This window comes from Rattus rattus, chromosome 8 (assembly GCF_011064425.1).
Source record: "Rattus rattus isolate New Zealand chromosome 8, Rrattus_CSIRO_v1, whole genome shotgun sequence".
Classification (NCBI taxonomy): Eukaryota; Metazoa; Chordata; class Mammalia; order Rodentia; family Muridae; genus Rattus; species Rattus rattus.
The window spans coordinates 114,555,138-114,579,813 of record NC_046161.1 but is presented as its reverse complement, the minus strand read 5'-3'; the positions used below and the strand labels follow the sequence as shown (position 1 = coordinate 114,579,813).

The 24,676-nt window shown below is 48.1% G+C and overlaps 1 protein-coding gene across 1 annotated transcript in view; it reads right to left on the bottom strand.

Annotated features, from left to right (window-relative positions):
• Nucleotides 1–345: 345 nt before the first annotated feature.
• Nucleotides 346–24,676, bottom strand: part of Lars2 (leucyl-tRNA synthetase 2, mitochondrial) — a 93,251-nt gene continuing 68,920 nt past the window's right edge. The window contains exons 13-21 of the mRNA XM_032911289.1: nt 23,231–23,329; nt 19,294–19,431; nt 11,096–11,196; nt 10,506–10,688; nt 9,272–9,441; nt 7,940–8,017; nt 6,962–7,073; nt 3,369–3,496; nt 346–1,523 (exon numbers count right to left, since the gene is read on the bottom strand). Coding sequence (XP_032767180.1) covers nt 1,344–1,523; nt 3,369–3,496; nt 6,962–7,073; nt 7,940–8,017; nt 9,272–9,441; nt 10,506–10,688; nt 11,096–11,196; nt 19,294–19,431; nt 23,231–23,329 — 1,189 coding nt within the window. The 3' untranslated portion in view covers nt 346–1,343. The remainder of the gene's footprint in view (nt 1,524–3,368; nt 3,497–6,961; nt 7,074–7,939; nt 8,018–9,271; nt 9,442–10,505; nt 10,689–11,095; nt 11,197–19,293; nt 19,432–23,230; nt 23,330–24,676) is intronic.

The window sequence follows — 24,676 nt, the reverse complement described above, 5'->3', positions numbered from 1 at the left end:
CACACACCCACACCTACCACACACACACACACACACACACACACACACACACACACGCACACACACGCACGCATGCACAGAGAGAGAGAGAGAGAGAGAGAGAGAGAGAGAGAGAGAGAGGCAGGTCAGACTGGACCAGTCAGTGTCAGCTTGTGGAGGAGTTTGAGCTACCACAGCTGGATCAGCCAGCCAGAGCTCAGAAAGAACAAGAAAGGGTCTCAGAGGCTGAAAACATTCTAGGCCTAAATTAGATGGTATGGAGGCTAGAAGCTTTCAGACTAGGCCCAGGTTAGCAGACTGAGGCAATAAGCCTCTGAGAAGACAATCGCTTCAGGAGAATAAAAGTTGCACTCACAGTGATATGTTTATGACATCAAAAGGCATCTGAAGGCATGAGATGACATTACAGCCACTTCTGGGTGACTCAGATTACAGATACAGAGCGTGTTCAGGTCATGTCTGTAATAGCATTTTACTGATGACCCACATAAAGTCAGCTCTGCCTAATTTACTGGTCCACACCTGTTATGATATAGCTGTCTCCCACACAGGAGGTGTCACACCCAGGAAGCAACAGCTCTGTTCTTCTCTGATGAACTTGCTTTTGTTAGTAACACTACAGGGGCCAACTCAATGACAGTGGTGTCACTATCTGGGGCCCATGTGCGCCATCTGGGGTTCAAGCCCCCCACTGGGCTGTGATGGAGCTCTGGTGAGGATCAGCAGCTCAGAACAATGCTCCACTCACCACAGAGCACACTCTGCATGTTCAAACAGTGGCTGTGATTCAGTCCTTCTGTTCAGACTCAAAAGTGGAGCCCTGTCCCAGAGCATTCATTAAACTCAGAACAGACCACCCGGCGGGAGTGGACGAGGCCTGTGTGACATAGTTGAAGGGTGCTGGAGACATCTGCAGGACAATTTGCAGAGACACCTGTGTCCACGTCCAGTTCCACAGTTGAACAACCAACTGTTGTGCAGGTCCTGGGCCTAAGGGGCTCCTCTGGTCTACCCGACCACTGGGAAGAACCTGGGACAGCACCATGGTGCGGTGCGAAGCTCCTGGCGAGCTCGCCAGCCTTGCCCGCTTCTTGCTCCAACCCGGCAGCATCTCTGGCGGCTTCATGCCCTGAGTGGGAGTGGAGGGGTACAGGACAACTGAATGAATCTTCTCCTCTCATTCATCTTTACCCACATCCGTTCTCACCTAGGTCTAGACTGCAGCACACAGGCCTCCTGCTGACTCCAGTTGGTCCTGGCACAAAAGCCAACGTCCCTGATGTTTGTCTCATTGTCTCAGCTAACATTCCTTCCCTTGACCTGGACAGAGGAGGAAGCCCCGGTCACTCCTTCACCAAGAAGTTGATGAGGGCCGTCCTGGGGGAGAGGAAGGCCTTCCTGATGCTTCTCCCCTGCAGCAGCTTGATGCCTAGTTCACTCTGGAGAACAAATTCATGGACTTTGTCCTGGTCTTGGGCAACATCCTGGGGCACAGGGATCTTGCCACAGGCTTTGTTGTTGATCTGAGGAGAAAAAGAACAGAGAGTGAGGGAGTTCCTAGGGAGGTAGGGTGAGGGGCTCAGACTCAAACTCAGCATTCTGTCTGTCTGAGCATGGCTTCCTGTGGTCCAGCATTCTGTCTGAGCATGGCTTTGTGGCTGTGGCACAGGTGTGGCACAGGTACACTGGAGCCAGGCTGGCCGGACGGCTCTCAGGAGATGTTTTGTTTCTCAGCTCCAGGGTGGAGTGTAATGCTGGCACCTTCCACAGCACATGCTCACCTTGTTTATTCTTTCCCTTCTTTTGTGCTCTTCTGTCTCTCTGGACTTTAGGCTCCATGAAGATAGGAACCCTGTTGCCTGACTGGGACTTTGTTTCTGTTGAGACAAACTCTTACCATATAGCCCTGGCTAGCATCACACTTACAGTGGTCCACCTGCTTCAGATTCTCAAGTGCTGAGACCACAGGGCAAACCACAGTGCCAGGCTTTTGTTTGATTTGTACCCCTAGAACCTAGCACTGTGCCTGGCCTCGAGTCAGGACTGGACATGGGTAAAGTAAGTCATTTCTTTGAGCTTGTTTCCTTAACTAAGAATGGTGTAGCCTCCTGTAGAATAAGACAAGGAAAATCACATCGGGATGAAAATGACCTACTTCCAGTCCACCTGTCACCCAGAGGATCAGGTGAAAAAACCGATCCCTATCTTCATCGTCTGCCACATGAGCCATAGCATTTCCCTCATATTAAACAAACGGAACCTGCATAGAGGGAACATACAGGGACCTAGTGTTTACATAAAAAGGTTTAAGGGGAAAACAAAAAGGCCCAATTCTTGCTGGGTCTGGTGGCGCAGGTCTGTAACTCTAGATAGCTTGGAGGCTGAGGCAAGAGGACAGTTCAGGGCTAATGTAGGTTACAGATCAAGTTCAAGATCAGTTTGGGCAATTTACCGAGACCTGGTCTTAAAGTGAGAAATAAGAAGAGGGCTGGGAATGCAGCTAAACAGGACACTACTTGACCAGAATGCACTGGGCTCTAGGCTCAACCCCAGAAGCTAAAAACAAAATAAAACAAAAATTTGAACTTTGGGCTGGGCATGGTGGTGCATGCCTTTAATCTCAACACTCAGGAGGAAGAGGTAGAGGCAGGAGGATTTCTGTGAGTTTGAGGCCAGCTGAGTCTACAGAGCATAGAGAAACCTTGTCTCAAAACAAAACAAAAATAAAAACAAAACAAAAACAAAACCTTTGGCTTCCCCCCCTACATTATACTCTTATATATCAAAAATGATACAGTTACCAAAAAAAGTTTTATGTAGCTTTACTGAGATATGTTTGATATATATACTACTTCATGTGAGTGGGTAGTTGCCTGCATGTATATTTGTGTACCATATGCATGCCTGGTGCCAGTGGAGACCAGAAGAGGGCACCAGAGCCCATGGAACTGTAGTTACAGACGGTTGCCAGCCACCATGTGGGTGCTAGGTACCAAACTCACATCCTCTGGAAGAACGTCCAGTGCTCTTAACCATCAAGCCATTTCTCTAGCACAACAGAGGGATTCTTTACTGTTACCTTCTATGTGTGTCCCCTAAACCTACCCAGGTGCTCCTAAATGCAGCTGGAAGACCCTGGAGCCATTAAGGCCGACTGGGCTGGTGTTTCCCCTTTCCAGTCCTTCCAGGCCCTGAGAGTTGAAGCTTTCATGTTTCTGGGATATACTGAAGGCCCAGAGAAGGGAACCCAAACCTCTGTATTGTAGGCTTGGTCAGGAGGAAGGGGTGGCTGGGGGCTGGGGTGATGGGTCACTGGTAGGAGAGCAATAGTCTGTAGACCACAGTCAGGCCCTGTGGGTGGCACTCACCAGAACGGCCATCTGAACCATATCAGGCTTCTGAAGAAACTGTGAGTCCACAGTGGGCCAGGCCTGAAGCATCACACCAGCATCCCAGGCATACCGGTCACAGAGCTTGCTTGGTACCAGCGCCAGGCCTGCAACACCAAGGCACAGAAGGTCAGGCCACTCTGAACACACAGGGGTAATTCGTGAACAGGGTGCAAGGCTCTGCCCTTGGCTTAGAGCCTTCTGAGGAGGCGAGGGAAGTCCTGAATGGATAACTTTTTCCATGAGGCTGTGGACTGGCCACCCTGAGTAGTACTTGTGCTTCTGTTTCGCAGGTTTCTGCATTGGGTTCCTGTGCCAATATCAGAGATTCCTTATAAATTTTAAAACTTTCTCCTATTTGACACTCTTATGATTGTATGTATGGCTGATCAATGGGTTAGAAATCAAGATTGCTTAGGGCCTGAGGATCAAGTGGTGTGCTTCTGTACAGGGAGGAGCTGACCTCTTCCCACAGCTGGTGTGATCCCAGGTATCACTTGTCTTTCTTTAACAGCATGCAGGGATGTGAGGATGGATGGACATGGGAGTCTGGAATGAGTGGACAAGCAGGCTGCCATGTCGTGGGGCTACCCTGTTGCTGGAGAAGGAAATGCCTTCCTTAGAGCAGGCCCCAAGGACAGGCTGTCCTCACAAGCTTCTCCTGCCATGAGTATTGGGATCTGAAAATCTTGTCCCCAGCCCTTTTCACACAGAGTGCACTGGACAGAAGGATGTCCTCAGCCCTCCTGGGAACTTAGCATTCTCACCCTACTCCATAATCTTGCCTCACTAGACCCCTCATGAACGGACTCTTGGCTCAGGGTGGGTCACAAGAAGGGGTATGGCATTAACCCTTCCAGTCTTCTTCCCTGGACAGCTGGGGCGTCTTCCTTTTGGAGCTAGGAATGGAACCCAGTGCCTCCAGCTAAGTAGGCCCAGCACTGGGATGTACCTCAGGATCTTCCTTTTCTCTAAGAACAATGCTTTATGTGTTCTTCATAAGAAATTTATTCTTCTACGTATACTGCTTATGTGTGCATTACAATGAACTTGGGGTTTGCATGTGCTAAGTAAGAACTCCACCACTGAGCTACACTCACAGCTCCTTTGTAGTTTGAAAAGATATTTACGTATACTGTGAAATCAGTTCAACAGTTTTCTTCTGGTTTCTTTGGAAGGTTTCATTTTTTTTTTCTATAACTTTCAAACTTACCAGTAATTTACTTTGTTTATAATGTAAAAATTATCTTCAAAAACACAAAGTAAACTTTACAAACCCAGTTATTGCATAAAGCTTTCTTTCCCCATTGACTTGTGGGTTTTCTTTTAAATATTATTATACTGGGATTGGTTTGGGACCACTGGCTTCAGATACTCAAAGTACGGGTATGCAAGCAGGTAGAACTTGGGCCAGGATGTGCGTCAACACATGCTGCTTCCTTTACTCAGAGGAAAAGATCCAGAGATGCAGGTCAGTGAGCAATGTTTGTTAGCATGAACACTACCCGGGTCTGACACCAGGACTGCAAACACACACGAAAACACACAAGCGTGCACTCATGTGTACACAAACACAGGATCAGTCTTACTGAACCATGAGTTAGTAATTGCTCATTTACACCCACCACAAGTTCTCCTTCTTCTCACAGACTGAAACTAATAGACCTTAGGTAAGCCTGAGCAGTGGACAGGACACTGGGTGGTGCAGTTTATTCTCCTGGCCTCTGCCTTGACTCAACTGCATTCACTGCAGCTTTTAAAGTTTTCCTGTCTGATACCTAGGTGATCGGTATTGCCAGTTACTAGGAAGGAAGTGAAGGCTCCTTAGGGCCCAAGGAGTACTGGCTTGGCCTCCTCCTCCCAGTGCCAAGCTGTCCTAGCCTCCTCCTGGTGCACACAGCAGGTCCTGGCCCGAGCTATTGTACTTCTCAATGAACTTAGCAGCCTTCTGGTAAATGCAGGAAAGATCCCAGCTTCTTCCTCCTCTAAAGTGAAATGGAGGTCACAGAAAACAGACAATCGTGTCTTTATTTGCTGAGCTGGTAGGGGCTTGTCCTGTGACCCAGATGTATTGGGAAGGTTTCCAAAACATCCGTATGGAAGTCATACAGGATGCCTAGGAGATGAAAGGATCTTGAATAAAAATGTTCTGGACAGAAGCTGTTATAATTTCCACTGAGAAAAACAAGGAAGTCCAGACTTCCTGAAGTAATCAGGATGCATATTTATAGGGATGGTCCCTAGCCAGGCTTTCCCTGAATGGTGGGTGCAGCTTGGCTGCAAGGGTGGAGCTTAGTACCCTGCATATGTGCAGGTTTTGCCACTTTGCTCTTCTAAGTGAAAATAACCAACATGTGTATGGCAAATACAAAGACACAGCCAAAGTGAGAGGCCAACAAATGGGATTGGTCTGAATGCAGGAGGTGAGAGACACAGGCCTGGCCAGCATGCAAGGCCAGCATGCAGGGCCAGCTGCACCCTTTCATCCCCACCTCTGGGGAGCTGACCTTCCTGCAGAAGACATAAACAAGCCTCCCCACTCCCACCTGAGGACTGGGTCCCAGGCTGCCTTGGTGGCCCACAGTGAATGCTGGAGGGCTGAGTGGTGGTCAGTTTCTGTGGGTGGCAATCCTCTTCTGGTGGCATTTTGGAGCTGCCCCTGCCCCCATCTCCCCATCCTTGTGCGTGCTACTGATCCCACTGAGTAGGCCAGGAGGCCCTGGGTCTGTGCTTACACTGCTTATAGAGACCATGGCAATTCCAAGAAAAGGAGCAGGAAGCAGGGGCACTGAACGCTGACCTTTCCCAGAGGAATGAATTTGCTCAAATGTTTCTGGAAGAACAGCATCCAGATTCCATGAATATACCATCAGAAGCTGGGGAGTGGCTCAGTGGCAGAGCATACACTTAGCATGTACAAAGCTGGACTACATTTCCAACACCATAAACTAACAACAAACAAACAAACAGAACTCATCAGAGGGCCTGGTGGGATGGAGACTCTGGATGAACATTTAGAAGTGCGTTGGATACCAAAACAGACAAAATCTGAATGAGCTTATGAGACGACAATGAAGACAGGCTAGGGGTGAGTGGGTAAAAGTGCTTGTTGAGCAAGCTTGATGATCTGAGTTTGGATGCTCAGAACCCACGTAAAAGTTGGACCCAGTAACCTAAGCATCTGTAGTCCACGAGTGCTGCTATGGGGAGACAGAAGGTGGAGACAGGGAGAATCTCTAGTAGTTCTTGGGGCAGCTAGCCTGACTTACACAGTAGTTAATAACACCCTGTTAATACACACACACACACACACACACACACAGAGAGAGAGAGAGAGAGAGAGAGAGACAGAGAGAGAGAGAGACAGAGGAGAGACAGGGGAGAGACAGGGAGAGACAGAGACAGAGGAGAGACAGAGACAGAGAAACTGAACCCTTAAGGGATGAAGAGTACTCTGACAGACTTTTGCTGAGCCACACTAATGATCAACTAGAGGCTTGGACAAACGGTAGTTAGTAGTACTAGTTGGACATACTTAGTAATACTAGTTGGACAAGGACACTTTTACATACCTGCCCAGAGTTCTGAGGTTATATGAGGGGCCAGGGGGGCAGCCATCACCAGCAGAGCACACAGAGCATCCTCAAACTCAGGGCTGTGGAGAACCACTCTCTGAGAGGCTTGCTAAAGAGGAAGAAGAGGGAACATTTGAGACTGAGGTACAAATAAGCAGGGTGAGAAGGCAATGAATGACGTACAATCCAGAGACTCAGCAGGTGGAAGAAATAGTCATTACTCTTTGCTTGGCTCAAAAGACTTCTCTCACAGAACACAGACCCAGTGCTCACAACTGCCCAGCGAGGACAGGGTTTGTACCCCATCTGACAAGTGGCAGGGCTCAGTCTCAGCAAGTGAGGAAGAGCTGCTCTGGGAACAAGGTAAAACTCGTAAGCACTCTGCAAGGCTTCCTATGTGTTGTGGCCTAGGGGAAAAGGCAAAGACTGTCTCCTAAGGTTCCCCACTGTGGAATACCAGGGCAAGGGTTCTCTCTGTCCACCAATTACTGACAAGTTCTTCCCTTGTCAAGAACAACTGGAGTAATGTGCAGAAAAAAGAAAGCGGTACTGAAGGTAACAGCTTTCTGTCAGTGGGGGTACTTCTGCGCCACCTCGGTTAAGCAAATACAAACACTGTGGCTGCCAAGGAAACATTCAGGAAATCAGGTCATAGGGGAAGAAGGTTAGAACACAGAGAGGCCTAAGCCTGGCCGTGGCTTTGCAACTAGTCAGTCAGACATGGAGTCTAACCTTTCAGGCCTCCATGGCCTCTTAGGAGAGGCTTGCAGCTAGGAGGCAGAAGCAGGAGGATCATCATAAGTTGAAGGCCAGACTGGGCTGCACAGGAAGGACCCTGTCTCAGGAAAAGCAAATGGCTCTGCCCAGATAACCTTTAGAACCTTGAAGTAGTATGACAGGGATGTAACCATGGAAGGAATGTTCCCAACATTTTCACCCTCTCTCTGCAGCTACCCATGAGATCCAGCCGCTTACCGAGAGGGCACTGCTGAGTCCCATCAGCTGAGAAACTACGGAATTCAGGGCAAAGTCCTCTGTGAAATGGGTGGTCACCTGTTGATAAAAATTGATTTTTTTAAAAACTCACTTTCTTCAAAAACTCCTTTCCAGAAAAAAAAGAGTGATAATAAACAAAGTCAGTGCTGTCTCCACTACTTAAGGCTGCCTCTCTTTCCACATAACAGGCCTGACTGTTGTTTCCCAGAGCATGTGCTTAAGAAGCCAGTGCTCATTGCTGGACTAGGAGGCAGGAGCTACAGATCAGCAGCTAACAACCTGAGGGGCAGGTGATACAGATCAGGGCGTGCTCTCCATAGCCGGAGTGGGGATTGGGGCTCACTCCCCACCACTGCATCTTTAAGATGTCAAGAGCTCACCGCTGTTGAAACAGCATCAATTATCTGACCTATGTTCAAGAGAGATACAGCGTGGTATGAGAGCAACCACTTGGCAGCACTCAGATCCCCAGGTCACACTGGTGACTCCCTCTAGGGAAGGATGGAAATAAAGCTGAAGAAATGCCATTAGAGCAGGCTAGACCTAGAGCCATGGGTCACAAAAACCAAAACCAAAAACAAACAAACAAACAAGCCCTGCTATGTCATCACTGTCACCTGAGCTACAGCCCAGGTAGGAAGGGCCCTGGAGGCCTCCACAGACTTGAATCAGCACAGCTTCCCCCAGGCACTGGCACACTCAAAACACCACCAGTCGACACCCAGACCCAAATTAGCAAGTGAAAAACAAATCGGCCTAAGAAGAATTTGGTTATCAGAAACCCATTGAGAATAACCTCATATCTGTAGAAACTGACCTAGAACAAGTCCAATGGCCACTCGTGCCAACGAAACCAAGTGGAAAAGCTGAGGGGCACAGGGTGCTCGGTCTCATCTGTGCTCATCCCTCATTAGCTGTCGCACTTTAAGCAAGGCCTCGGACCTGTGTGAGTCTCAACCTCATCTATGAAACGAGGTGTTTTATGGCCGTCTGTTGCTGTCAACTGTGCATCCCTGTCAATCAATACAATGTGCTATGTCTCATCAGAGATACTAGATCGGATCAACCTGCAGGTCAAGTCCTGAGGTCTAGTGGAAGAAGGTGACAGGTAGGAGGGACAGCCACCATTTGAGAATATCTCTTTCCATCAGGAAGTCTGTGTAAAGAACCAAAGTAATGAGGGCCATTAAGGCGACAATGCCACCTCACAAAGAAGACTCTTGTGGCACTCCAGCCTGAAGGCTTCACCGACCACTGGGCAAAGGCTCCCTCAGTAAGCAGTGACACACGGCCCAGTCCATGGGCTCTGACCTGAGTTATGACTGCGTTTTTGTACTCCCAGAGGCTTCGGGCCTTGGCTTTCTCCTTGTTGTTCAGCAGCTGAGGCTGGGGGGCTGTCCCGGAAGTCCTTGCCTCAATGAATCTTGTTGTCAGGGACCACAACCGCTGTTGCCATCTTAGCACTCCAGGAAGTGCATCGGCTGCATTCGAGAAGACAAAGAAAGAGAGCTGGTAAGAAGGGAATGAGTCCTCCCAGAGTCAGTCACAACTCCTTTCAGGATCCCTGATGACCTGAGCAATGGCAGCAGGGCTGCTCAAAAGTAGCACACTGCCTTCTGGGTCAGCAAACTTGTGGTGACAGATACGCACTGGGGCCAACAGGAGGCTTAACACAGTTGCCACTACTAGTGAAGCTGGGATTTCATGAGGACAGGTGAGCTGCACAGCATGCTGAGGAATAGCCCTGCGACACAGTGTGAGGTCAGCTAACTACCCCTCTCCTTGTCAAGTGTGTCTGCTATGTATTCCAGACGTGTTCACCAAGTCTAACCACTGTTCTGACCTGGGGAAGCAGAACAGACCAGCTGGTGGTTCTGGGCCACACAGCTGACCAAGTAAGTATGGGTGCGGATGCCTGAACCCTGTGGCTACTGGGCTGGATATTCTCGAGAGTGGGGACACAGCAGGGACAGCTGGAGGCTTGCCCGCGTACAAAAGAGAAAGCTGAGCGAGTGCCTACCCAGTTCTGCATGTCCTGCCTGTTACTTAGAGGCAGTTTGCTAGGGCTTTCGTCTGCCATAACTGTCCAGATCCACCACCATAAGACATAGTGAGAAGCCAGCCAATCCTCAGATAGAACGGACTCCTCCCACAGCCACTGGCTTTCGCTTCCCAAATCCACATCCAGGCAGATCACAAGGGCAAAACCAAAGCTTTGGAGAAACAAATCTCATCCCTGAAGTAGCCAGAGTGGCTGACAGGCTGCACGTGTCCCAGTATCCATTATAATCAGCACAGAGTCTGCAATGGTGTGGACATCTGGGACCCACGAGGACTGGAAATGTGCACAGGCAGTGGGAACCCCCTTCATGCCCACCACAGGGACCAAGGCCCCTGAACAGTGGAGAGCTAGTGCCTTGGAGACGGACAGAAGCCTAGACAAGATTACTTATAGAATTCTCCATTTCTGTTTCCAGCAAGAAACACTTCCTTCCCCAGTTCCTCCAGAGCCCAGGCAGCCAGTAAAGGAAGCAGGCAGACTCACTCTTCACATCCCACAAGATGTCCTTCTCAGGAGGGGCTGCAAAGAGGATGTAGAGCCGGATTGTGTCAATTCCATACTGGGCCACAATCTCCTCAGGGTCCACGCCATTGTGTTTGGACTTGCTCATCTTCTCCCACGTCACCTCTAACCTCTCTTTCGTTTTTGCACAAACAGGAGTAGGACCTAGATGCCAAAAGAGTACTCAGGAACAATACATGATTCCCAATGGGTCTTGACAGGGGAGGTGTGGGAAGTGGGCAGGGTAGAAATTCCATACTTTGAACTTTGCATGGAGGCCTGAGGGAAAAGATCCTAGAAGACTCCGTGCTCTGAGTCTGAGGCCCTCTCCAGCAACGGGCTATCAGATAAAGCTGGACAAGGCGGAGGTGTCCAAGGAAATACTATATTACACAGGATGGGGCTGGGTACGAAGTTATATACCCAGTCCCAGGAGCAGCCCGCAGAGGCCTGACCAGATCTGTCCTAGATTCAACAACCAGCTGGGGTCCAATAGCAGATGCTGGCTTCTTAAGAGCTTCTGGACCTGGCCTTGGCTCTTACCTTTCCCAGCCAGGTGGGGCCCTCCTTACCTGTGAAATCTATGTCTTCCCTCTTCAGACACTGCCCAGACGGAAGGTGAAATGTCTGTCCCTTAATGAGGCCTTGAGCCAGTAGTTTATGGAAAGGCTCCCTGAGGAAAGATCACAGAAAAAAAATGGTGGCAGGGTGGGTGGAGCAGCCAGGACACAAGGTATCCAGAGCATCACTACTGACCACACCTTAGAGTAGGCTCCTTGGATACGATTAGTGCTCCTTGGATACGATTAGTGTCATTGAGTCAGAGCAGCAGCCAGGTTTAAGTACAGATCTACTCTGTGCTGAAGAGAAGTGAAAGAGCACAGGCCTCAGATCAGGAAGCCCTGGCTCTCACCTACTTCTACCCATGAGCCACGAAAGCCACTTACTTGCTGTGGGAGTCCAGTTTGCCAACCTATAACATGGGAGCAAAAAAAGCTTGCTAAGCTATGAATGGGAAGATGGGATCAAGTGACTGATGCAAATAGAGCCAGGTCAGCTACACATCAGGCTCAGCGCAGCAGGGCCTAGAGGGAGGACTGAAGGCTGTCTGTCTGTCTTTGTGAAGGGTGCTTACTATTCCCCTTAACATAGTACCCCTCAGACTGTCTTCAAGTTTTAGATCTGATGAGTTGGACAGGAACGGGTCATTTCTACTAAAATCTAAGTATTATCTACCTGTCCTTCCTGACCCATTACACTCTAAGGAGGCAGCTACCAACGGCTGGTGTGTGTTAGTTACTTGTGGTGGTTTGGCCTCCATAGGCTCAGTGTTTAAATGCTTGGTCCATAGGGAGTGGCACTAGGTGTAGCCTTGTTGGAGGAAGGATAATACCATGCGGTGGGGCTTTGAAGTCTTATATTTGCTCAAGCTCTACCCAGTGTGGACTTCTCACATCAAGATGCAGAACTCTCAGCTACTCCAGCACCACGTCTGCCTGCACACTGCCACACCTACTTCCTGTCCTGCTGATCATGGACTGAACTGAACCCGCAAGCCAGCCCCAATGAAATGTTTCACGTGTAAGAGTTGTCTTGGTCATGGTGCCTCTTCACAGCAATAAAACCCTGAGACACCATGACAAAACAACCTGACCAAGGCGACTTACAAACAGAAGTATCTGACTTGGAGGTCATGAGTGCAGAGGGCTAGAGTTCATGACCGTCGTAGTTGGGAAGCACAGCAGCAGGCCAGGCAGACATGGTGAGTCCCCCAGAAGAGCAGCCAGTGATCGTAACTGCCGAGCCATCCATGTTCCAGTCCTGTGCCCACATACGCCTCCCCCAAGTCCTCTGACAAGGGCCCACTCTGCAGCCCTGGCTGGACCTGAACTCTATGTAGACTAAACTCAGATCTGCGTACCTCTGTCCCCTGGGTGCTGAGATTAAAGGCATATGCCACCACAGTCACCACAGTGGTTTATTCTTAAGAAACACTCAATTTCTTTACCCTATTTTATTTTATTTTCTAAGAATCTGCCCGATTCTATTTGGATGCATTTCAGCACCACCCTATGCAAGTTTTCATGTTGCTCTGGACAACTAGAGGCTCACTCGTTTGCACTGCCATGCAGACCTTCCAACACTCCAGCTCTGGGGTGCAAGTTCACTGACATGGGGTTGGGGGGTAAGGGTGAGCAGGCATTGGGGAAACTCTGCTCGGGGAATCAGAAATCCAGAAACCTAAACAGGCCCAACAAGCTATAGACCAGGTTAGTCTTGCAGGTTGATCCTATAAGGTCCTTATTTCATATTCAAGGTCATCCAATTTAGGTGAGTAGGGGCCCAAGTGGTCCTTGTCCAACAGCTACGGGTGGGTAGTAACAAGGAGAAGGACATTTTCTAGTAGATTCAAGAGGGCAGACAGAGATTGTGAGAGATGAGAGCCAGAAACAAGATTCCTGACCCTTGTGTGTGTCAGTCCCATACTGCACCATAATCTCCTCAGGGTCCAGGTGCTAAGTACATGTTCTGCCTGAGATGTAGCCCATCATCCTGTTCTAAAGGTCTTTTAGTGAGCATGTATGTGTGTGTGCACACACCCAGTGCTTGCATAGGAGTATATGGAAGCAATGGTGAGGGGCTGGTCAGTAGTTAAGAACAGTGGCTGCTTTTCAGAGGTCCCGAGTTCAATTGATGCTGTCTTCTGGTATACAGATATTTACTTGTTTTAGTACAAAGCCCTAAAACAAGTAAATAAAGTAAAATAAGTAAATAAATCTTTAAAAAAAAAAAGAAGCAATGGTGAGAGATGGGGCACATTTACAAAGGTGGAAAAAATCAAGTGCAGTTAACATTCAAAAGGAAATGCTGAGTGTCATGTTTGTGGGGCCCCACTCAGTGCATAGACGCATTTGTTGATGTTACAGGATCAAATGAGCATGCTACTGTGTCAAGATAGAAGGGATTCCTCTATGTGCACCAAAGTGTCAAGTGGACAAGGACCAACCAGCACAGCCACTTTTTGCTGAGCAGGTGAAGGCAGCTCTGGATGCAGATACATCTAAGATGAACAGCAAATTAAGGAACACACTGCAGAGTAGGAGCATTGTAGCTCAACAGCAAGGCACCGCCAGTGAGCTCCACAGGCTCATCTGGGTACACCCAGGTGCATGCCACAGGCTCATCTGGGTACACCCAGGTGCATGCCACAGGCTCATCTGGGTACACCCAGGTGCATGCCACAGGCTCATCTGGGTACACCCAGGTGCAAGCCACAGGCTCCATCTGGGTACACCCAGGTGCATGCCACAGGCTCATCTGAGTACACCCAGGTGCATGCCACAGGCTCATCTGGGTACACCCAGGTGCATGCCACAGGCTCATCTGGGTACACCCAGGTACATGCCACAGGCTCATCTGGGTACACCCAGGTGCATGCCACAGGCTCATCTGGGTACACCCAGGTGCATGCCACAGGCTCATCTGGGTACACCCAGGTGCATGCCACAGGCTCATCTGGGTACACCCAGGTGCATGCTTATCTCCTTTCTCACACTGGGCACAGTCACACTTAAGAGGAACTCAGGGAAGTGGAAGTGTGGCTCCGTGGTACAATGCATGCTTACCACACACAAGGCCCTGGATTTATGCTCAGTATTAAAAACATGTCTAGAGCAAGTTAAATCAGCAGCATTAAGACTCAGTTCCCGGGCATATGGCTGCCTACCGGTACCTCAGCTACTCAGAAAGCTGAGACAGGATGATCCTGAGTTTGAGGCCAGCCTAGGATATACATGACCTTTTCTGAAAGAAATAAAAAAGACTTAAAGATAGGGAGTTGGAATCCTGTTATTTATTATCATTGAGGTTTTGTTTGGTTTTGTTTTTTATATAATCAAGTGACCCAGCACTGCCACCTTCTGGGGATGTGTAGAACTGCAACTTGCCAGCCAGACCCTGACCCTGGCTTTTGTATCTACCTAACTGTACCTTGGCTTTTAAATCTCACTCTCTTCCACTCCCTCTCTCTCTCTTCCTCCCTCTCTCTGTCTTTCTCCCCCTCCCGTCTTTCCCCATTCCTTTCTCTTCTTTTCTCCTTCCTTTCCCTCTCCCCTCCTCCTCTCTCTCCCTCTCTTTTCTTCCTCTCTCTCTCTCTTCCCCTCCCTCTCACTGTCTCTATTTCCCCCTCCTTTATCCTTCCTGCGTTTAAAGCAAATTGTCAAATGACAATTAGCACTCACACTGAAAAGTACACTAGTTCTAGGGTAGGCACAAGTTGGTGAATCTTCATGACACAGACACCTGTGTAAACACAGGCGTGCAAACAGCACCTAGTGTGGCCCTCATCTCCAGGCACTGTCTCCACTGCCATCTCGCTAGTTAGACTACTACCTGAATTATTTACTTTTCTATTTCAAAATTACTACAAAGAGCTTCTGAGTGAGGGCCCCAGGGTGTCCACAGTGGCCTTTTCTCCATAATTGGCAGGTGTCTGTAGGACAGCATTGTACCAAGACCAAGACTCTGATAATGAATGTGTCTCAATTTCTGAAATTTATGCTACTAGATCTCTGAAGTCCATCTAGACTCCAGATTCTCCCAGTTACAGCCCAGCAGGCACTGTCTCAGACAGGTGATTTAGCATAGGGATGATAAAACTTGGCATGGGGAAGGGGCAGGAGCTGGAGAGATGGCTCAGTAATTAAGAGCACTAGTTGTCCCAGTTGATTCCCAGCACCTATAAGGCATCTTACGTCTTTTGCTCCAGTTCCAGGGATCCAATGCCCCTTTCTGGTCTGACACTACATATGTGGTGAACAGACATACATGCAGGCAAAACACCCACATGAATAAAACGATTTTAAAATGGCATGAGTTCCAGTGGCCTGGCTATGGCTCCCCTGAGCCTCAGCAGCCCTTCACTTCTGCAGACTTCTTTGAGCCAATGTGGCTGGCTCTCCTGGAAAGGCAGATATGGTCTACGTTAGCCAAGAGAATGAAAGACTCCTGCATAGCAGAGGTATCTTCTAAGAGAAGGAGGGTGGGGAGGCGCCATGTTGGGCCTCTCTGCCTGTGAGGCCCTGGTCCTCCTGACCCCTTCAATTGCACCCCTGGAGGCAGGTTATTTTCATTGACACTGAAGCATGACCTGTGTGAGCAGGAAGACAAGTGCTGGAGTCCTCACCGTTACTGGTTAAGTCCAGGCTCCTCCTCTGTCCAACGTTTAAAGGATGGAAAGAAGGAAGAGAGGAAGCAAGCTCAGGACATTCTCAGCATAGATTGACAGGTTACTTAGGTGTAATTTCTATGAATACTGACAGCCTGGACAGACAGCTGCCCATTCCCCTGACTGCACCAGGTGGCTGCTGATGTAGAACCAGAAAGAAACCAAGTTGAGGCCTGCCCTCACCCAAAATTACCAGGAGCCTCCCTGGGTCTCCTTTTTGCAGACTACATTCTATAAATGGCTGCTTTTTAAAATTATTATGTGATCACTGCAAAAGTCTGGCTGGGTGGTGCACTCTATAAACAATCCCATGGCTAGGTGTGGTGATACAAACCATACATAATCCATGGCTGACTGTGGTGGTGCACTCTATAAATAATCCCATGGCTAGGTGTGGTGATACAAACCATACATAATCCATGGCTGACTGTGGTGGTGCACTCTATAAATAATCCCATGGCTAGGTGTGGTGATACAAACCATACATAATCCATGGCTGACTGTGGTGGTGCACTCTATAAATAATCCCAACACTGAGGGAGGAAGAACAAGAGTTCTAGGCTGGCCTGGGCCAGATAGTGAGTGTAGAAAAAAGAAAACGCATAAACTAGATTTCCATGTGGCCATGACAGTAACAGGACATACAACCCACAACCAGCAGCTCTGTTCTCACAGACACAGAACTGTACAATGAACTGAGGAGCACGGCCTAGACCATAAGCATGCTAACTAACTATCTGATGGGCTCAGGGATGTCAGCGTTTAGTGTCCTGATGCAGATCTGTTGTTCTCACATTTCGAGGTCTCTGGGGTAAGAGGCAGACGGCCGGTTTCAGCACTCAGTCACACCCAGCATGTACTTCACACAGTGAGCTCTAACCAGAGCTGGCAGGGTGGAGCGCCCAGCACCTCCATTCTAACGAAGTTAAATTCCTGTCTGCTTTATGGAAAATCTGAGAGTTATAGACATATAGTTTTTGGTTGAGACAGGGCCAATCCTATTACCTTTGCCCTCCAAGTAGTGGGGTTCCAGGAAATAACCAGATGGCGGAGCGGGGCGGGGGGGGGGGCCGGGGGCGGCACCTTTAATCCCAGCACTCAGGAAGCAGAGACAAACAGAGCTCTGTGAGTTTAAGGCCAGCTTGGTCTGCAGAATGAGTTCCAGGACAGCTAGGACAGTTATACAGAGAAACCCTATCTCAAAAAACAAACAAAAATAAAAAGATGTTTGAAAATATGATGCTGAAATAAAATTACTTTTAGAGAAAAGAACAAATACATGGACCATCAATAAAGAAAACAAAAAGTCACACTGAAGGATTTATTCCAGACAAAAAGATTATTTGAGATGTTAAGATGAGAGGGTGGAAGATGAGGAAGGGCAGTAGCCAATTGGTTCCAGTGCAATACCAAAGAAACACGCCCATCGTGTGCTCTGGAATTGACAGGGTGAATCTAAAAGCTGATAAAGAAAACAAAGGTGTGATCAGAGAAAGATTCCCTGGAATGAAAAGGGCAAAGAGGAAGAGGACACTGAGATTTGTATATTAAAATAACAAAGGCTATAAATACCAAACCAGCACAACAGAGCACAAGCCATCAGTGTATGGAGTAGAGATCCCACCAGCAGGTCCTGGTGGATGTAATGCATTGATTCATGGTGAGGACACCACAGAACAGTAGGGAGAGCTGAGATGTTCATGATGGAGCAAAGACATGAAAAGCAATAGCCATGGAGGGGAAGGTTATTTTATTTTATTTTAGAGTGTGTGTGTGTGTGTGTGTGTGTGTGTGTGTGTGTGTGTGTGTGTGTGTGTGTGTATGTGTGTGTGTGTTGGGGACTGGATCCAGGGTTTAGTACATACCAGGCCACGGAACCCCATCTTCCACCCCAGTATTAAGTTTTACTATATTAGACTAAGGATTTCTGTTCATCAAAACATGCAATAAATAAGAGATAAGCCAAGAATAAGGAAATATTTGGTAATGCATACAATGAAAACAATTAGCACAGAAATCTTCAAAGGTGAAGAGTCTCTGTGCTGCTGTGGCTGTATAAGGCAAGTTCTGCAACGGGAACTCCAGGCTGCACAATGGGATGTCCTCTGACTGCCACATGCATGCTGTGACACACAAGCCCCTCCCCACAATGGTGGAAAGAGGATGATGTGACTGGCAGGGGGCATCCTGTGAGCACCAAGGTATGAGTAAGGTATCGTTCTACTTCCCATACTGAATGTTCATTTACTTTTTATTTTTTGGTTCGTAGAGACAGGGTCTTATAGTGACAATTTGGTGGTTAATTTTAGTTTCTTTAAAAAACAAAGCAATACTATATAAGGTAGTATAAGAACGTTTTTGTTTTAATCCCAGGTGTGGGGCTGTTTTGAAGCATCTGACTATGATTTACCTCATGCTCTGGGAGGGACATGATTTTGCAGCTGCAGATGGTTTCTGTGACTTTGTGACATTTGGAATTCTGGGGACTTTTCAGAGGGTATAGAAGGCTGGGGCCCTGAGAGGTGGGGTGGGTGGTCCTGGTTGCTGTTGGTCCTGGTTTGTTAAGGAGTTGTGTGCCACGAAGAAACAACAATAGGAAGAAATCAGATATCCTGATGGGGAACTCAAACTTTCCCCAAGGAACTCGACGCCCCTAGTCAGCAGGAAGCAGTGTAAAGTCACCCCCTTTCTGACCCCTGACTTACTTTATTCGGGGATCTCCTTCCTCTCCTCTCTATCCTTTTTTTTTTTTTTTTTTTTTTCTTCCCTAGTGTTTGGGGTTGAAAGGGTGGAGAAAAGAAGAACCCACAAAGTAGCAAACACCAGTTACAGGGTCTTTCTCTGTAGCCCAGGCTGGCTTCAAACCATGATCTTCTTGCCTCAGACTCCCAAATATAATACATTAAACATGTATTTCATGGGGAAAAGCATGCACTATATCCTTGAGACAGTCTCTTCATATGGCCTAAAGCTCACAATGCAGCCAAGCCTAGCCTCAAGTTTGCAACCCTCCTCGTGTCTCTGCCTCCTGAGTGTTAGGATTACAGAGGTACACCGCCCTTTCTTACATCTTTTGGATGCTGTGAGGAACACATTATAGGCCAGCAGGAGAACTGTCAATGGGTTTACAAAGCTGTCTTCCGTTGTGATACACAAGTGGCAGAGTGACATTTTAGAGAAGAATTCAGCCAAGCTTAGAGGTACAGTTTACCCAGCATGACAAATGTGTGAGATGCTTCAGGACCTGCATAACATCACAACCCTCCTCTTTCCCTCAAAAGTAAAAGCCTCAAATTACTTAACAGACGGATGCACTGAAAGCTGGATTCTACACAAGCCCAAAACATTCCTCACCAAATGATTAACTAAAAGGTTTGTGTAAACGGACCTCAAATTGTAAAGACCTACAATGGCCTCTACAGTATATATGAAAAACAGATTTTTTTTTTTGGTATACACATATTATCTTGATTCCCAACAGATACCTGTTTCCAGTCACTGCTTGTGAACAGAACTGTTTTGTGAAGCACTACAGATGCTCACCTGTGCTTCACCATCTTCTGACGATGGCAAAAATGACTAAAGAATCGTGCATAGAACAAGTGCATGACAGCATGCTCTTTCCCTCCGATGTACAGATCCACAGGCATCCAGAAGTCTGCCAGTGCCAAGCTGAAAGGACTATAAGAAAGAGAAGTAGGCATTGTAATACCTTCTTTGCCACAACTGTATAAATTAGACCTACTGTAATGTGCATATCCCTTGAAAATAATTAATGTCAGAAAAAATGACTCTTTTAATAAGAGAAAAATGCATACAATAAGTAGAAAAGGAGCAGTGTTGACTGGATCACGAGCCATCTTCTGACCTCTGTGTGTGCACACACACACACTCATACTCACACGCACTAAACAAGTGTAATAAAAATGTAATTTTTGAGCCAGGAGGTAGTGGTGCAAGCCTTTAATCCCAGCATTGGGAGGAAGAGCAGGCGATCTCTGAGTTCGAGCTTGGTTTACAAAGTAAGTTCTAGGACAGCCAGGGCTACACAGAGAAACCCTGTCTCTAAAAACCAACAGCAACAAATAATTTTTGACTAAAACAAGAACAAGAGGAAAAGATACCAGCAACAAAGCATCTCCATAGGATGCTTATTTGAATGGTTAGCTTTAATTTTTAGTATGGTTAGACAATTGAGATTTTTAAAATTTTCACCAATAGAGGGCAATAGTAGCATTTATAATAGAAACCAGCATGATATTAAATGTTCATTTTAAAACAGAAATCAATCTTATTTTTCAAGTGCTTTGAAATAGCCAGTAAGCGTTCAAATATGGCTTACTGAAGGATTGAAATTTATCTAGGGCCTGTCATAAAACATTCTAGTAACTCCCTCCACTAGATGCTCTGTGACCAACATGGAACCCTAACCCTAACCCTAACCCTAACCCTAACCCTAACCCTAACCCTAACCCTAACCCTAACCCTAACTCCCCAGGTCATTTATCGGCTGCTGCCTTGGGAAAGAGCCACTGTGACTGGGAATAGAGGCCCCTGTTCCCAAGGTAACCCACCATTCAAAGTTAACTGAGGAAATTTTGCTTTAGGGGATCTGTGCTCCCTGGCTTCAAAATTTCAGAGTTTTCTCCCCAATGCTACAAAGTATTTTCCCATATTATGCTCTTGGCCAAACAGCTCTGAAATAGAAACAGAAACGCCGGTGGCAGGTCAGGAAGCCTGGGCAAGCAGTGTGCCTCTTAGCATAAGCTTCTTTGCAGTTACAACTATGTTAGAACTCTCTCAAAATTAAAATTAAAAAAAAAAAAAAGCTAAACAAGGTCACCCAAGTCAACCATCCAAATGAACAAATACATTTCCAGCTGCCCTTTCTTTTTCTTCATGAAAAAAAAAAAAGTTTCTTAAAGAAACTCAACTGCTGCTGGGCATGGCAGCATAGACCTTTAATCCCCAAACTTGGAAAGCAGAGGCAGGCTGATCTCTGTGAGTTCAGCACCAGCCTGGTCTACACAGCAAGTCCCAGGACAACCACGATTACTCAGTGAGGCCCTGTCTCAAATAAAAAAAAATTATAGTAAGTAAAATAATGAATTCAACTGCTGCTCTGGGCAGCAGTAAAGCCAGAGTTGAGGGCAGTATTTAGCTCACAAGCAAGTTTAGGATAAATAACATTGGCTACTCAACTTATGTTCTACTTAGGACACCACTCCGGAAGACCCCAGACAATGCTGAATGGGGCAGCATGCCAGGCGGTGTGTGAAGCTGTGCTGTTCACAGAGGGGCTATGCGGGGCTCACAGCTGGGATGCAGCCTGAGAAGGGAGCCCTCCCTCACACTCCCCTATGGCTCGCGTGGAGATTCTCTGGGGTTCTCAGTCTCCTTGCATCTTTCAGGACCCCACTAATTTCTGAAATGAACACAAATTACGGAACCACAGTTCTGCTGCTTAAAACACATCTTGAGCGTCTGTCTAACCAGAAATATGCCACTGTGCTGCTGACCCAGAATAGGGCACTTTCTTTGCTTGTGTTCAACAAAAGACACAACTGTGTAGAACAAGACCCTTTGAGCTCACAGCCCCCTGCCTCAGCCTGGAGCTGGAGCTCCAGGCGTGTGCCTCCATGCGGGGAATGGAAACCTCATGCGTGGATAATACAGCTCCAGGCTCTCTCTACCATGTGCAAGAGCAACCTGCTAAGGTCCGGGCAGAGTGTGTTCTCCTGGTTCTGGGATGTTTTTCTTTAGCTTCCGTGCTAGCTTTGCTTGGCTAACTCCTGCTCTCTTTCCTGTTTCTGTCTTGTCCAAGTCAAACGGCTCAGGAAAGTTTATCATGAAAAACCAGTGGTCTTAGCCTCAGTTCTTCCTGCACCCCGGCCTGAGCCTTTTGTTTTTTAAAGTCAGGGTCTCACTGTGTAGCACCCAGGTGCCTGGGACTCATTATTTAAACCGCGGATCTTCAACTCACAGATATCCACCTGCTTCTGCCTCCTGAGTGCGGGGAATAAAGATATTATCACACCTGGTTACCCTCACTTTTAATTCTATTCCTCCCCATCCTTCCTCTTCTCTCTCCCCCTTCCCCACCTCTCTCTTTGACATGGGGTCTTGTGTAGCCCAGGCTGACCTTGATCTCTTGATTTTCCAGTTCCTGCCTCCAGACTGCTGGGATTATACATATATGCCAACACTCTTGGCTTCCACTCTTACTTCAATTATTTAAAAATGTTTATATTCATTCTTGATTTGCACTTTAGGAGATTGACCACATGCAGTATGAGTATAAGCTTCTTAGCTCTCCCCAACACTGTCCTGTCTCTCTGCAGTCCACGTCCGGCACCCCTACCACCCCTACCACCCCTGCCACCCCTACCACCCCTGCCACCCCTGCCACCCCTGCCACCCCTACCACCCCTACCACCCCTACCCCCTACCCCACCACCCCACCACCCCCACCCCACCCCCTACCCACCCCCTGCCACCCCACCACCCCCTGCCACCCTACCACCCTACTCCCACCAAACCACCCACCCCATCACCCCCCACCACCCCCCCTACCACCCCTACCACCCCTACCCTACCACCCCTACCACCCCCCCCTACCACCCCTACCACCCCTGCCACCCCTACCACCCCTGCCACCCCTGCCACCCCCAAGCCACCCCACCCCCCACCACCCCCCCTACCCCTACTCCACCCCTACACCCCTACACCCCAAACCACCTACCACCCCTACCCCTAACCAATACCACCTAATACCCCTACCCCACCCCCTACCACCCTACCCACCCTTACCCCTGCCATCCTTGCCACCCCTACCATCCCAACCACCCCAACCACCCCTACCACCCTTACCACCCCTGCCACCTCTACCACCCCTGCGACCCCTACCACCCCTGCCACCCCTACCATCCCATAGGGCATTCACATCCTCCTTTAGCTGTTTTTTGAAATTTATATTATAGATGGGATTTACTGGGCTGAGTAATCTAAATTAATAATTAATGTGCTCGCATTAAAAGAGTCTTCTCTCCCGTACTCTAAGCTACCCCAAACTGAGAGCCTTGCGTGAAGTATGCGGCTGATCAACAACAGCCACCACTGTGTCTACAGGCTCCTCTGGCCCAGCCCCTGGTCTCCATCTTCTTCCAGGAGAGGAAAAGGAGAACACCAGTATAAAGGTGCATCTGCCACCTTGGGTTTGGAATGGTCATGTGCACTGGCATTTTTCCTACAGCCTTGCTGAGGCACTGAGAGCTCTGCTATGGTTGAGGTTCTCTGAATCCTCCTCTTCCTATCTCTGGGTGCCAGTTACACACGATGTGGGTGTTCCCTCTGCCAGCGCAGCTCTTCTCTCTATCCTACCCAGGCATGTTCCCAGCACCTCCCTTGCATATTTAATTCTATCTTGGTTTTGCTTCATGGAGGATGCAAAGTGCTACCTGTTACACAGTAGGGACATTACCTATGAGTATTGTGAGGGTCCGTATATCTGAAGTAGTACCATGCAGAATCCACAAAGGTGTCCATGGTGTCTGTCTCTCTCTTGGCTGATCCCTTGCACCTGAGAAAAGAAATTTATCAATTTACTTTTTTTCTAGGTTTCAGTGCAGTTCCCTCCAGCTATACTTGTGAGATGTTGGGCCTCCTGATATTTTACTTCTAGTAGCGTAAGTTTGAGTGAGGGTGCTCTTGGAGAGCAGGGTCAAGAGGAATGGAGTCTCCAAAAGGAACTTTCCATTCACTGAGCAAGTAAGAGCTGGAGTCTGTTTTCAATTTAAAAAGAAAAAGAAGGGTTGTGTGCTACATCCCGGGTTTGTTAAGCAGCCCACACTGGCTCCATGAAGATTACAGAAGGAATCAGCCCTCCCACCCTACCTCAGGTCAGATGACCAAACTGGGCTCGAACCTGCATTTTAGTCAGGAGGCCTGGGCATGCTGGGATTGCTCAGGGCAGGAGTTGCCAAGAGTCCCCAGGGAATCCTGTGTGCCACCAGAGAGAGGTGCCAATCCCCACAGTGATTCCCTAAGGTAAAGCCAGGTCTTTATTTGGGTTGCATCTTATTTCTGAGAATACACAGTATTTTGGGAAGTAACTAGAAGATAAGCACCTTCTTTTTCTTGCCCAACTTGGGGGAACACTGAGGAGAACAGAGGCCCACTACCCAGAAGCAATCACACCTGACCAACATTCACTATGCTCACTTCCATAAATGTCTCCTTGGGCTTGAAGACAACTAGGCGTTACCACTGATACCACCAAGCCTTGGATGGTCAGGAAGAGGTGCTGGGGCAGATGATGAGCATGAGGTCACTAGGTTGGGCTAGGTAGGTTCTGGGGCAGCAGAATTGGGTCAAAGGTGTCACAAATGCTGTCTCATTGGGTTCCCAGAACTATGAGGCAGACTACACTAAGCCTCACTTTTCAGGAGAGAATGAGGTTTCACAGAGGTTCAGAAACAGGCCCAAGACCTTAGAATGCAAAAGTAAATATATAAAGAGTCCTTAGATGGACTCGAGGCTACTGTTTGCATATCTCTGTTCTATCCTGCTTGGTTGTATTGGCTTGGTGGCTCACAGCCCTAGATGTTTACCAAACTCATTCAGAGAGTGAAGTCAACTCTAGGCTTGGGCTCTACCCTCCAGAAATTCTGTGGTCCTGTGAAGAAACCACGTTCCCACGCACGGCTGCAAGGCTGTACTGAATGTGAAAACTATTTCACCAAGGGAAAGAGGAAAGATCCAGCTTGATGTTAGTTGTTTACTAAGGGCATCATGAGAATCATGCTCAAGGCACTCTCCTGATCTGTCAGAAAAACCCAGTCTCACTCTGAAATGAGGGAAGAGGAGAGAAGGTTGGTGTGCTTCAGCAGGTAAGGAATGAATGCACTACTGTCTTTCTCATACTCCT